General features: G+C 35.9%; 2 protein-coding genes across 2 annotated transcripts in view; one reads left to right on the plus strand and one right to left on the minus strand.

Annotated features, from left to right (window-relative positions):
* LOC123532840 (26S proteasome non-ATPase regulatory subunit 11-like) overlaps window positions 1-15,492 on the minus strand; it is a 286,840-nt gene that overhangs the window by 35,319 nt on the left and 236,029 nt on the right. The window lies entirely within an intron of this gene.
* LOC123531679 (cullin-2-like) overlaps window positions 142-15,492 on the plus strand; it is a 50,228-nt gene continuing 34,877 nt past the window's right edge. Inside the window, exons 1-9 of the mRNA XM_045312854.2 lie at window positions 142-219; window positions 5,498-5,747; window positions 6,617-6,714; window positions 7,589-7,694; window positions 8,812-8,894; window positions 10,764-10,971; window positions 12,702-12,864; window positions 14,274-14,398; window positions 14,830-14,937. Coding sequence (XP_045168789.2) covers window positions 5,526-5,747; window positions 6,617-6,714; window positions 7,589-7,694; window positions 8,812-8,894; window positions 10,764-10,971; window positions 12,702-12,864; window positions 14,274-14,398; window positions 14,830-14,937 — 1,113 coding nt within the window. The 5' untranslated portion in view covers window positions 142-219; window positions 5,498-5,525. The remainder of the gene's footprint in view (window positions 220-5,497; window positions 5,748-6,616; window positions 6,715-7,588; window positions 7,695-8,811; window positions 8,895-10,763; window positions 10,972-12,701; window positions 12,865-14,273; window positions 14,399-14,829; window positions 14,938-15,492) is intronic.

Here is a 15,492-nt window from a genome sequence, read left to right on the forward strand (position 1 = left end):
GTACACAGTAGATGTAGATGTTTTTGCTGAATCTAGGAATGACAGTATTCGACCGGCTTGCGAAAAGAAAAAAACTGGCTGTGCCTACGGAAATTGTACGTCAATAATGACGGCGTTTATCTATTGCTGTGTACTCTTCATTTTTTGAAGTACGGTATGGCTATCGGTTGAAAAACGAAGGATTTGGCAAGGAAATTTAGAATTTTTGATTTTTTTTGTGTAAGTTTCTAGTATTACCCAATTAAAAGTACTCTTTTTTGTCGAAGATCTGGGTATTGTTTATCACACGAGAACAGTTTTATTCATTTCCACTCTGAGCTGTTTAAGAAGACTTTTCACGACCAGGGCAACCGTGTTCTGCGTTTCGTAGTTCTTAAACATGATTAATATTCTGTCCTGTGCATACATACCATTTTTGTGAAACCAGGATTAAAAAGGCCTCCAGGAGAAAAACAGTTATAAAGCAACATACATGAGTGCTCGAATTTTTGGCTTGTCTATATGAAGTATCCATGCACTTTCACTTTATCTGTTATAGGAGCAGTGTACGAAATTCAGATTTGAATCCAATAGCCCTTTCGGGCTACCAGATTAAAAATTTTCCAAGCCCGACACTAATTTTTCTAGCCCAAACTTTAACACCTTAAAATACATAATTTTTGCACCATATAACATTTTGTTTTACAGACATCTCTATGCATGTTTGAAGTAATAAAAAAGACATACAGTACATGTTTGCCATGTTTTAAAAAAAATTTGACTCAAAATACTCCAGTCCAGATCAGCATCGTCAGAGTCCAAAAGCATCGGACATGACACTCCTTGCCAAAACGAAATCTAAACTGTTATGCCTGATTTTTTAGGATCCCCAGTCGCCAATTACTGCAACTCGGACTGTTGACAATTTGTAAGATGTAATACCGAGTGCTGAATACACATTACACACACGCTGATAGCATAATTTAAGCTCCACCTACTGCAGGTACTTGTGAGATTTTCGCGAGAAGTGTGAAAGCTAATCAAATTATCCGTTACGCTAGAGGTGATTGTATTTAGCCAATTAGAGCTGCGGTTACGTCTTTGACACTGTTTGATTGTCAACACGTAAGAGTGCAAAAACCAATAATTCCATAAGCGTTTCTCAGTCTGGAAAATCACGATGCAGTACTCGTTTAATTAGCATGTTTTTTTTTAAACAAATGAGGAAAATTCGGTAGCCCAGTCGGGCTTGTACCTGTGGAAAATAGGTAGCCCGAGCTGAAATTTGGTAGCCACGGGCTGTTGGACTACCGTGAATTTCGAACACTGTAGGAGAGATCGTGTTTGTAGGATGGAGTTCCCTCGTATCGCGGTTATAACAGTCGGAACATAAATAACATATCAATAAAGTCTGCATGCATGATCTTTAGTTTTTTTTCTGCATTAAAACTTTAAACCACTTCATTCATTTTTAGGAGTATTGCCCAACCCGGGTTCCCGGGCGGGTAGTCGCCAACCCTGGAGAAGATAGCTCTCACGCTATTTTTTCAACCAACGGAAGTGGATTGAGCTCGGCTTGGACGTGAAAACACATGCGCATGCCGGGAATCTTGCTCTTTTTACCTGCCCTCACGGATTTTGTAGTTTCATTGCTAAGCCGGATTCAATCCACTTCCGTTGATTGAAAAAATGGCGTCAGGACTACCTTGTCATTTTTTAATATCATCGGCAAATTCCTAATATTTTAAAAAAGCATTTAATTTGAAAGCTGTGGGTTATTTGGTGACTATAAATGTAAAGAATTTCAAATAGGAGAAACAACGGTCAAACCACAGCGGGTAGTCAACACAGTGCAGCTTTATTTCCAGCCGCAGAGTACCTGTGGTTTAGGTTAAGGATTTGGTTCAAACTTCAAGTAATTGTTCCACATCATCTGGCACCAATTTTTTGTGAATTGTGCCCCCTTTTAACTTATAGGTTGATTTTGATGGATTTTCATAATATTTCTGTTATTACATAAGGGATTTGATCCAAACTTAATGTAATTGTTCCACATCCTTACCCACATCATATTACTGATACACAAAGGCCATAACTCTCGCACCAGTATTCCATGAATGATAAAATTTCAGTTAAAGTTTTGATGCACTTTCAATTACTAAATGAATTTGATTCTAACTTAAAATAGTTGTTCCACATTATCACCCATATCATATAACACAAGGACCACAATGTTTGCACCAATATTTCATGAATTATGCCCCATTTTTACTTAGAATTTCAGGTTAATTAATTTATGATGCACTTTCACTATATATTATCTCTCAATGAATTTAATTCAAACGTAACATAGTGTGTTTACATTATCGTCCTCATCATATGACACAAAGTCCATATCTCTGGCACAATTATTTTATGAATTATGTCCCTTTTATACATAGTGTTTTTCTTCCACTATCTCTGTTAGGCCTAAAAAAAAAATATGTTTGTTTCCTGTAACCCGACCGACCGTAAGTTTTTACCGCCGACCGCAATTTTTTTATGGGCTGAAATTCGAGATTCTGATCATATCTTTATTGATTATAGGGATAATTTAGTTGTACCCGACCTCGTCGCGCATAGTCACGAACGTTCCTGGTTCTGTCGACATGAAACAACATGGCGAAAAGCCTGTTTGTCGGTAGACTCGAGGTTCCGGGTTTTCACCCGCGAAAATCGAGAAGTTTTCTTTGATGCATATCGAGTTCAAAAGTTCTGCCCCTTGTCAATCAAAATCTCGGTGAATTTCAATACTGTTCGCCGCCACAAGCGGAAGTATGGCAGTAGGCGGAGCGTCATATACTAATTAGCTACTGACAGATGTCAATCACGCCACGCGCCGACTGACACGTGGTTATCTCGCGGTTTGTATTTAGTACTTCATTATGAAAGGTGTTTAATTGATCAAGGTGTAAACGTTAATTGCTAAACAATTCGTAGAAGAGCAGTCTATTATCATGTTTGTACCATTTGTTCAGGGTCACGCTGTCGGTTGCACTTGAGCCATTTGCGACAAAAGATTAATTGTGGCCCTGAAAATCTCTAATTGGCAAAAACGGCCCGAAGCTATGTCTGTCTGCAAAACTATGAACTTTGCCTGTTACACAATGTTTACTGAACAAAAGGAATCAGTGTAGAAAAAAAACTTGTATGAACAACATCTGTTATTGAAAGGCGGGAGAAAATTTTCAACAATTTTATTTGATTAGTAATTTAACAGGCCTCGACCTTAGCGGTGGACCGTTGGACCGACGCAACCAAAAATATCGGCAGGTCCACTATCAAAAGTTGGGTAGACCGACGGTCAGCCAATTTTCAGTCACGGTCTGCAAATAAAATAAAACCCTTAAAAGTGAAAAAAATAGGGGTGGGGGATCGTATCCATATCGGCGAATTCACAAAACGAAAGTTGATTTTGCCTTAGTACGGCATTCTACAGTTATAAGCATTGGCGAGTTAAAGTCAGGATAGCACGAATGGACTACTCCACCGATCGGGTGAGTGGTTTTTACGTGATAACTTTACCAAATTGAGTAATTACATCAGGCAAAATTACCTGGATTGACTGGAATTTACCCGCGAATCGTAAAACTATCAAAACGTCATGCTGGTAATTTTCCATTCCACAGCACGTGCGCCCTATCCGTATCGTAATACTTAATTTACTTTTGACACAAAAAACGCGCGTAGTGCATTCATTTTTTAATATAATCGCTTCAGATATTCAACACCGCTTGAGAACTAATACAGTTTGAATTCTATAATAATTTTAATAAGATATCGACAGGAATGTAGGCAAAATTCTTTTAAAACGATCAAATTTTCATATAATGTTTTGTAAAATTTCAAACAGCGCGATCTTGATTATTTATTTCCTTTTTAAAGTAAATAAACGGTACATATTATGGTAATAAAATTCAGACTTTTGACCAGAAAATACAAAAAACACAATTAAAAAATCTTAAATAATGAAAAAGCGGCAGCAATTTAAATACATGGAGTAAAACGATTTTTTGGCAAACAGATTTCTGTTAGCACGGCAGAATAGGTTACGTGACCTCATGAACGTAAATAGAAATGTGGTTTTAAAATGAGGCAGTATGATGTCGTTGCGATTTTAATAAGTTTTAAATGAGTCTTCGTACATATATTTTTTGACACAACACTTTGTTAGATATTCTTCTCAAACAATAATGTAAATTTCTTGAGGGCAAATAGGTCAGCATCGTTCACGGTCTGACACATATACATGTCAGTTTATTCGGGATATTGCACATTCGCTTTTAAAAAATTAAAGAAAAAACTTTTTTACTGATTTCTTCTCAACAATTAAAGGAATCGAGAAAGTACGATCAGACAGTGATGTGTCACATGGCGCGAAAACATGACGTAATGCAATGACAATCTCGTGGAAACTATACCGCTTTGATCTCCACTGCAGATGCCACAATAACCGACACACATCTTTTAGCTCTTTGAGGGGGTGTTAATTGATGATGAAAACGAGGCCAATTACTTAGTTTATCATCAGAATGATTACCGATAATTGTTAATGTTTTTTTTTTTCACTTTCAACACTGGTGCTGATTGTGTCCATATTTTGGGACACTTTTCAAAATAATTATTTTTCGGGATAACAGATTGCTACAGTCTTCCATTTTTAATTATTTAGAAATAAGTCCTGTTTCTTTGAGTCATATGAAGTTATGACGTTTACAGCATCACAATTTATGAGATAGAATTGGAGGTCCACTAAAGTCCGAGCAGGTCAACTAGATTTTAGCAGTTGGTGAACCTGCTGGCAACTGCTGAAAAAAGTTAAGGTTGAGGCCTGATTAGGCAGTTAATTGGCGATAATAAGGTTACTAAACACTGAAATGTTCTGACACCTACTAAAAAAAAATTAAAAAAAAAAAAAATTCCCTACCTACCGACCCCCATTTTTTTCAGCATGTTACAGGAAACAAACATATTTTTTTTTTATGCCTTATTACTAAATACAGACTTATGCTATTGTCCAATATCATCATCTGCATTAGAGTCATTAAAACTCAAGTGATAGCTCCAGCATCTTAAGGTGTGCCCTATTTAACTATCTAGCATCAAAATAGTCGAGCGCACTGTCTCATTTGAAGCTCTTGTTGTAAATTTTGATTCTGCTGAATTTTTAATAAAAATATTGCATTTCCTGTTAGATAATAAATAAAACATGTATATTTATCCCCATGTAATCTGGAATTTTATCATCCCTGCTATTATTTGTTGTTCACAGGTACAATGCTTGTTCACAGGAACAATGCTTGTTTACAGAAACAGTGCTAATTATACATTAAAAGAGTGACTGAGTGTTGGAGTAATTTCTAAGTTAACTTTAATGTTCAGTAGTTCAAAACAAATGCATGTTTTTACTCATTCATTTTTTAAAAACAACATCTTTACTTACAATAATTGTTGTTCATTGTTAGATTTTTCATTTCAGATGATTAGCAACACGTTTTGAGCAGAAAATGTCACTTCGTCCACGCAGGGTGGATTTTGACCAAACATGGTCCACACTTTTAGAGACTGTAAATGGTGTAATAACATGCGGAAGTGTAGCCAGGGCAACATGGAATGACCGTTTCTCTGACGTGTATGCGCTTTGTGTGGCATGTCCAGAGCCTCTGGGTGATAGACTGTATCATGAGACCAAGACTTTCCTAGAGAACCATGTCAAGTCACTTTATCAGGTAATGTAGTTAACCCTTAGCCTGCTAAATTTCTAAAATGGACTCGTCCATCATTCAGTTTGGGCAGTACCACTTATTATTCTAAGGGGTGTTAACTGAAAATTTAATTATTTACTGACTGAATAGTGAACAGTGCAAACCATGATCAGCCTGCACAGATGTGCAGGCTGATCTTGGTCTGCACTGGTCGCAAAGGCAAAATCACTTGCCGCCAGCAGGCTAAAGGTAAAATAACATAAGGTAGGCCTAAAAGGATCGGTGTTTTGGGGCAACCTGACCCAACCTAACAAATACTGACCCAAGAGTATCTGGCGCAATTTGAAAAAATTTACAAGTTTACAATTTCTCCGTTTTAGCTTCTTTGTCCTGCAGTAATATATAGTTTGATATTATTATATATTCAAAAGTATGTAACTGTTGTCTTAAGCATCCAATACTGGTTTTACTGTTTTGACTGGACGAAAAAAAGACATTCTAGATTTTTTTAAGACCATTGCCCTAAACAGAACTTGTTTGCCTTACAGTCTGTAAACTAAAAGGTAGTATGAAATGATTTTTTTAAGAATTTGGGGAGTGCCATTAAAGTGAAAACAGTGATGCAGTTAAATAGATAATTGAAATATTTTTCTCCGAAGTCTCCAAATTGTTGGTTTAGACATTCAGACAGTTACATGTTATTCTAAAAGAAGAATGTATTCTTTTGGTTGAAAATGATAAAGTACCTAGATATGAAATGCAAATGTTTTATACGTTATATTTTTGTAACACAGGTTAAATTTATTTAACAATTACATCTTTCTATTGTGTACTTATTATGTGTATACATAAGATAATCCAATCTGAACTTGCTTGTTTGAAATGAATTACAGAAAGTTGTGGACAGCAATGAGGAAAATTTGCTCACAGTTTACCAGAGGCATTGGGAACAGTACAGTAAAGGGTCCAGTTTTCTTAATCAACTGTATGGGTATGTACCTACCCTTGCTTCTCGCTCATTATCTCCATACCGTACTGTACACTGACTTCTTGTGGGTGAAGTGTATAATTTGGTAAACAAGTGTACTTTGGGCATACAATCCTAATATCTACATGCAATTTTTTTTTGCTTTGATTTGAACTTTTTTCAGCTTAATGCATACATGTTAAACGCCTGTAATTGTGGCCTCATGGTTGAGCAGACTCTTGTTAAGTTAGTTTGGAGAGAGAAAAAATAAACATAGCAAAAAATGCAAAGTATTAATCAAAATGATATTACATTATGTTACTATTGTATAAAATGTCATAATGATGATCTGGATTTAGTGAATTGAACACTATGCATTACATGGAACCCTCAATCTGACTGAAGTACATCTCCTATTACGCTACGCATAGGATCTGACAACGAGCTATTCATGGCCTCGTTCTGACAACCCTTCCGCTAGCCAATCAAAAGCTACCTTACAACATCCTGCAAGCTTTAAAAAGCCGTAGGTTTTGAAATCGACAATTTTTATGTCAACAGATGTCAGATAGCCGTTTAGCTCAATCGGTAGGGCACTTGCTTTGTAAATGAGAGGTCCCGGGTTCGAGCCCTCGATTAACTGAAAATTTTTCTTACTCTTTGACATTCGAACAAGTTGTCTGATTGGTTCAAACAAAAATAGATTTGGGAAAATAAAAATAGCAATATTGGAAATCCAAAATATACAGAAGACGAATGTGAATGGGTCGTTCTCAGATCTTCGTTTAGAAGATCAAGTACTTTAGTCAGATTGATGGAACCCTGTAGGTTGACTGAAATATATTATCATGCAAGCTGTCGTTATGTAAGATATTTCACTGCTGATCTATTATTTCAGTTATTTAAACACAACTTTCATCAAAAAACAGAAGTATAGTGATGCTGACTTGAACTATGGAGGCTTCACTGTAGAATTAACCGATCAAATGCTCGAGATTGGAGAGGTAAGAAATGGTCATTGTTTCTCCCAAAACAAGCATGTGAGGTAAAAGCAAAATCTGGTAGGATTAATTTGTGTTAAATCTTGAATATGAATGCAAAAGGCTGCTTTCTGAGACTGTAAACTAAACACACACTTTTACCTATCTATGGAAGCCAAATATATTGCAACAACTTGGTATTGATTTAGTACAGTGGAACCCATCTAATCAGGAACACCTGAAAATCAGACACTCGGAAAACTGGAAACACCTGAAAATCAGAAACTCTGAAAACTGGAAACACCTGAAAATCAGAAACTCCGAAAACTGGAAACACCTGAAAATCAGAAACTCTGAAAACTGGAAACACATGAAAATCAGAAACTCCGAAAACTGGAAACACATGAAAAGTAGAACTCTCAAAACTGAACAAATGTCTTGGTGTGGAACAAGTTCTATTTATAGGAAGGGGCCTCCAGAGTGGAGTGGTTAAAGCGGCTGACTTAAAATACTTGCCCCTCACTCATAAGTGTTCAAGTCTCTCTTGGGCATATAATTCTTCATGTGAGGAAAATGTAATAATAATGTGACTCTAAACTCGACTAAAAACGAAAAAAGAATTATGAAAGAGTTTTATTAGCTCGTCTGATTTTTGAAAAAAATCTACAAGGTATTGTCGTCACTTGATCGTCGGTGTCGACACTGGTTAAAAATTTTGTTAGGGGACTATATAGGCCAATACCCATAACTCTGATATGCATTTTGTCAGAATCATAGCCCGTTTTGTATTTAGAAAATTTGAGTTTATTGGTTAAAATTTTTGTAAATTTTTGTTTAGGTCACCTTTTCTCAAGAACTATAAGAGCTACAGCTTTGAAACTTTGCACACCTGGTTCTCATCATAATGGGACATTGTAGGCCAAGAACCATAACTCTAACCTGCATTTTGTCAGAATTATGGCCCTTTTTGTATTTAGAAAATCTGAACTATAACTCTTTTCTTACATATTGTCCAGCACTTGCAGACGAGTGATGGCACCTTTAGGTGGTGCTTTTGTTAATCTTTTAAGTGATGTTGTTTTGTCCTTTTAGCTTACAGTATCAAAAAAGTGTTTCATGCAGAACAAACTTTTTCTTTCAGCTTGCTCTGGATACATGGAAGAAATTCATGATAGAACCATTAAAGAATCACCTGCTGGTTCTGATACTTCAAGAAATTAACAGGTTTGTTGGAATAATAAATAAAGCTTTATACACATGCTATAACAGGGTTCTGCGGAGGCCGCGATATCGTGGGAATGTTGCATAAAAATTACAAATGTCACGCTAAATTTTATCTAAAAGCGTCAGTTGTCATGTTACGAAAATATTGGGGGCGTATGGGACGACCGAACTGAGTACAGATCGTTCATTTTTCTTCTGCATTCGAATAGAAGAGTTTCCCGCTAAAACGTCACTTTGATCCACCAGCGAAGAAACATTGAACAATTTTAAGCTACGTTTCTGTATCTGCAAACAAGAAAAACATTCAGTCTAATGATTCACAGCCTAGTACTTAATGTGGCTTCATAAAAAGCCCCATAGAGTACACAAACCTAGATGACGTTAACCGTTCTCCACCCACTGTCTCGGCAGGTGAAATTGAAAGTGAGTCCATTGACTGCTTAAAATCTGTTGACCATTCCACACTAATTGTCTCCAAGACTGAAAATGCATAGAGACAAAATCAAACCACAAAGGGTGCAGAAATTTCGGATGAAGCCTAAAAGAAAAGTGACTCCAAATTTGAGGAGTGTTGATTTGAATAGTACCAATGTTTGGACTACAATAAAGACTTCAATTGTAGTGTTATTCATTTATTTCAATGACATATGGTCAAAAGTTGTTGTCCCCAAGATTTTGAAAATGTCCCCACATTTTTCATACCACGGGGACATGTGTCCCCACCAGTTTTGATCCTCGGCAGAACCCTGTTGTAATATGTAACTTAGCGTTTTGGTTCATAGAAATGTTAGGTTTCCAGTTTAGAAGTGTGCATTTTCTAGGGGATCTTTGGTATAGTTTGTGAGTAAGGGTCACCCATGGCTGAGTAGTTAAAATCGTTGACATATCAGTTGCCATCCAGCTGCATGGGTTCAAGCAGAGCTCAGTTTCTCCATGTGAGGAAGTCATTCATCTAGCTGCCAGAAGGTTGCTGGTTCTACCAAGGTGCTTGCCCATGCCTGGACTGGCACCTTAGGTCTTCCTGCAGATTCAGAGTTACTGTATATATATGTTCTCAACTGTATCGATGTGGCAAAAGCAGAGCAAAGAAACTCACAAGGGTAAGGGATTTGTTATGTTGAAGCTTGTTAGGATGTACCGTTTGAACATGTTTAGTTACACAGGGTTATATATAAAACACATGACAGACAGTGAAAAAGAAAGGAAGAAAAAAGCATTTTAAAAATTTGTACAAAGATTTTGTTTATCCAGTTCAAAAGCAAATATTCAAATCAATGTTGCCTTGTAGTAGTAGGGACAAAACAAGTAAAATAATGGTGTCCTGTGTCTAACATTGGCTCTTGCTGTAAGATAGCACCATTTCTTGAGGATAAAACATCAGTTGGTTTATTGTCTTCAAATCAGTTAGTTTTATGGAGTCTCGGTTGCTGAATGGTAAAGATCGCTTACTGCAAAACGCCCCTCACAGCTGTGGGTTTTGAAACCAAACAAGGGATGCTTATTTTCTCCTATGTGAGAATCTGTCTAAATGGCCCTCCCATGCCTGAAATAATGCCTGAAAGAGCACCAGGGTTCTTCCTCCACCACACTGGAAAGTCGCAATATGACCTTAACCCTTAGCCTGCTGGCGGCAAGTGATTCTGCCTTTGCGACCAGTGCAAACCAAGATCAGCCTGCACATCCGTGCTGTATCTTTTTGGTAAGCATCCCTTTTAACAGTTAATGGTACTGTCCAAATTGAAAAATGGACAAGTTCATTATAGAGATTTAGCAGGGAACGGGTTAATTGTCGGTGTGACTTAAAAACCAAAATAAAAGAGTTCCTACTCATTTGTGTTAACCTTTTCCTACATAAAATTTCATTTGCAGTGACAGACACAATAATTGTGTCAATCAGACAGTTTTACATGGTGTAATAACCTCATTTGTTGATGTGGAAGAATACAAAAAGAAGTCCCCTCTACAGCTGTATGAAGACGTGTTTGAGAGTCAGTTCCTCAAGGAGACTGGAGACTACTACAGGAGTGAGGCCGCTAAATTAAAAGATGAGTGCACATGCTCAGAATACATGGAAAAGGTAAAAATAGCTGATGTACAGTTCTAGTTATTTTTATAATCAACTGAAATTTTAACATTTGATACTAGTTATACCACATACAAATGGGTATTGTATATTCCCTAATTAACACCCTCAAATTCACCCTAATGACTTTCTCCCCATCAGCATATTTTCAAAAAAAGTTTTTTTGAGTTAATTTAGGTCATAATTGAATAGTAACATTCAATTTGATAGCTGTGCTATGATTGTTAGAATTCGTTCATTATAAGTTGGATTTATAGTTTATATTTACAAAAAAGAATTTATGGTCTTATTACTCCTCACTTTGCAAATTATAACACCCCTGGGGTGTTATTAGGGAATATAAAGTATTCTAGACCTAATTATAGACATTACTTCATGGATCAGAATATTTTGTTTCTTACATGAAGTTCAATAGGTAAAGTTTTGTTAGCAGCATAATTTGTCAGATATGCAAAAAAGCCAGTCATTGAGTGTAGTTGAAACAAGTTGTAAGAAGTTATATTATCAGCTGACCTCAGTGGCTGAGTGGTCAAGGTTCTTGACTTCGAATCGTTTACTCCTCAACACTGTGGGTTTGAAACATTGTTTAGGTTATAGAATTCACATTGTTTAGTTTAAAGGTTATAGAATTCTTCCATTTGAAGAAGCCATCCTGCTGGCTGAGTGATTTAAAACTTTACCAAAACAAATATCAACAGTCAAAGAATGATAACAGAGTTTATAGTTTCCAACTTGCTATATAAATCAAAGTACTGATAGCACAGTACTGATGGAAGGTGATTTAAGTTTGTACGTGTATGAAAAGAATCCATTCCAAAAATGGCACAAGCGCTAACAGCGCTTTGATAGTTAGAACCCCAATACATATAGGATTTGATTCGGCTAACCATATCATCAGTATGATTCTGCGCTTTGGTGATATATTATATAGTTATGCATTCAAACCCCCTATGAAGTAAAAAGATGTGAAGTAAAGGCATGCAGCCGATAGTTATTTGTAATAAATTACTGCGCCATTGATATATATTCAGAGTATGTTGAACTATTTTTTACTGGGCATGAGTACTTGTAAGTTCGTGATCAAGTCCACGGCTGCCTCAAAGGTGGTGGTAGAGTAGGCCAAATTTTCCAGTCTGTAACGATAATGACAGTGGTGGTAAATTATTCCTCATTCTCACACGATTCATTTTCCTATTCAACAAAGAAGGTTGAAAATTGTGTGTTATTTTACAACAATTCACTGTTCTGATGTCACAATTATTACGTCATAGCATCAAACGGCATAGCGGCGCGTTGGAAAAGAAACCAACAAAAAACAGGCAAATATTTGATGGACTTCGTCAAGGATATTCTTTAAAATCCTTGGTAACGTGTTAAAATCGAAATAATATATCTCATTTAGTGATTTGCTCTTGAATAAAATCATTGTTTGTCGTTCAGATGAGTATTAGGCTGCGCCCTCCTGATATAATTCCTTCGAATCTGAACTCCAAACAATGATTTTATCCAACGAGAAATCACTGGATAAGATATATTGTTTCTTAATTGAACTACATTGTACAGCGGATAGATAACGAAATAGTTCTGAGACAGTCTATTCCTGATTAAATTCTGCGCGGTTACATATAGAAGGTGATTTCGATAAATCACCTTCCAAAAATACATTATTACAACTCCTTCCTTAGAAAATCTATTTTAAACACGAATTTTGCATATACCTACAGGTTATAAAGAAACTGCAGGAAGAAGATTTTCGAAGTCGGAAGTTCTTACATCCTAGCTCATACGGGAAAGTTACCCATGAATGTCAACAAAGAATGGTTGCTGATCATCTGTTGTTTCTTCATGGTGAATGTAGGGAGATGGTACAGATTGAAAAGTTGCAAGGCACGTTTGATATTTAATGATTTCATAGTTTCTTTTTCTGTGCATACTGCTGTATGCTACTTATGTTGTTTGGAAGACTTCCCTCCTGTCGTGTAATGTTTGTATAATTTGTAGTTGTGCCGCAGAGCGATATTTCTGCAACTTTGTGCAATGCTGATAATCTTCATGTTACATACCCATCCGTTCTTGTTAATATATAAATAGTAAGATATTTTTCTTCAGCCTGAGTAAAATTAAAAGTATCGCCAGTAATGAATCTTTTAAAGCAGCAACAAGAATTCAAGTTATGCCATACACTCGATATGAAAATCAAACATTCGTATGGAAAAACATTGATGTTCCAGTTTTCACTGTAACTTAAGAGTATAAAAATGTGTATGTAATAGATATTTCGTTTCATTTGCATTTAAAAACATCAGCCAGGAAATACGTTTTGTCAAGAATTTGTTTCATGGAAACTGAAAATTATTCTAAGAGAATAAGTCAAACAGCAAGTCAAAGGAGTAGCAATAGTAGGGGTTGGTGGTTCGTAGAGGTAGTTCTGCATGTTGAAACAAATATTTCAAATATTGTTCTACATTAAAGAATTTTATTAAACCATATTTTTTCAAAGCATCATTGAATGTGAAGGAAATTCAGCCATGAAAATAATAGGATCATGTGCTTGATTTACTTTAGACTGATTTGAAAATATTGGTCCTACGGTCAATTTCCACAATGGGCTTCCAATGGGAAAATCACAATTTTGTTGACATTTCCATGTATGGAAAACATTCCACAATGTAGACTTTAATGAAATTTTTCATAATTTTAGGTTTACCTATTTTTTCAATGTTAATATTTTGAATTATTTCACATCAATACCTGTATTCAATTTTTCAAAATTGATCTTTAAAAAGACAGTAGCGCTGAATGTCTAACACTTAATACATGGGATACAGTATATTTCCGGCAATATTTATTCTACCAGTATTAAGGCTACCTGCTGTAATTCTAGGTTTTCCAGACAACTGATGTTATGTGGTCATTTCCGGTTAATCAAGACATGCAGAACTATCTTAACGCAAGTGGAAATAAGTAAAAAATGTCAATTCAAGAAGTTACATGACTGGCTAATGCTTAACCCTTATCATGCTGGACACGATTGGTTCTGCCTTTGCGACCAGTGTAGATCATGATCTGCCTGCACATCCGTGCAGTCTGATCATGATCTGCACTTTTGCCATTCAGTCAGTATTTTTTTGGTAAGCACCCCTTTTAACAGTTAATGGTACTGTCCAAATTGAAAGATGGACCGGTCCATTCTAGAAATTTAACAGGATAAATGGTTAATACAGGTGGCTGTCAAAACTTATTCAGCTGTATTAAAAAAAAGATGGTTATTTATTACTGTTTGTCTTCTATTATAGATTTAGAAAACATGTATACATTGTTGAAACCTATACACGGTGGTCTAGCCTTACTGGTACAAGAAGTTGAGGAACATATAAAAACGATGGGAATGGAGGCAGTCAGAAATCTCAAAGGGGATAATGTAAGTTCTTTATATACAGATTGATTAGGTAAGATGTTTGAAAAATGTTCATTGGTAAAGAATTCAGGTGGCTGAATAGGAAACTTTTAGTCTCTTATTAAATAAACAAGCAAAGACAGTTTTCCTTTGTACTCTCTCAGAACACTTGATAACTGGAGCATTTTGCTCAGACACTTGCGGTCAGTTTTACTGTATATCTTCTTTTTAATGAAATATTAAAGATACTCCTTGCATCCCTCGATAGTTCCAGTAGCAGTTTTCAAATTGTATGAAGCAGCTGCACACTTACATCAGGATATTGTTTTATCAACAACTAGGAAAAAATAAGTGTCGATTTTGCTGCATGATATACCTATTTTCACTGTGGACTGCAATTTAAAATTGTTAGATATATAACTGTTATGGAAGTGCTGTGATTTTAATATTTTCAGGTACCTACACAGTTTGTGGAGAGTATGTTAGCTGTCCATCAGAAATATACAGAACTTATCAAAAAAGTGTTCAGAAATGATCAACAGTTTGTTGGTGCACTTGATAAGGTCAGTTTTATTGATAAAAATGTTGACGCCTTTAAGATGTTTCAAAAAAGTGTTTTCACTGATAAGTCAAGACCGTGGACTGTGCTGAAGTAAAATTTTGACCATAATCTTGAACAAATCGGCTGAAAACAATCCAAAAAAAGTGACTGTTAGCAAAGTTGGATTCTGCAAATCTATGAAAATGTTGAGGCTTAAAATGATTTCATAACATTTGAACACTAATTTTATGGAAAATCTGTTGTAAAATATTGTGACAAATCTTTCTTTTTTTTTTCAAGCCCATCTTAATCACATCATGAGTTGAGACAAGACAGAAATGTTCATGTTATGATATATCAGAAATGATAAACACGTTGGAACTTAACTTTGAGTGTAGTAATTCAGGAGAACAGTTGCAAAGCATTAATGGCAGTTCATAGAGATAAGTCACATCATAATTTGAAATCAGGATGTATGAAGAATATAAATCAGATATATATGAGCCGTGCCATGAGAAAACCAACATAGTGGGTGTGCGATCAGCATGGATCCAGACCAGCCTGCGCATCCGCGCAG

The sequence above is a fragment of the Mercenaria mercenaria genome, chromosome 11 (assembly GCF_021730395.1).
Source record: "Mercenaria mercenaria strain notata chromosome 11, MADL_Memer_1, whole genome shotgun sequence".
Lineage (NCBI taxonomy): Eukaryota > Metazoa > Mollusca > Bivalvia > Venerida > Veneridae > Mercenaria > Mercenaria mercenaria.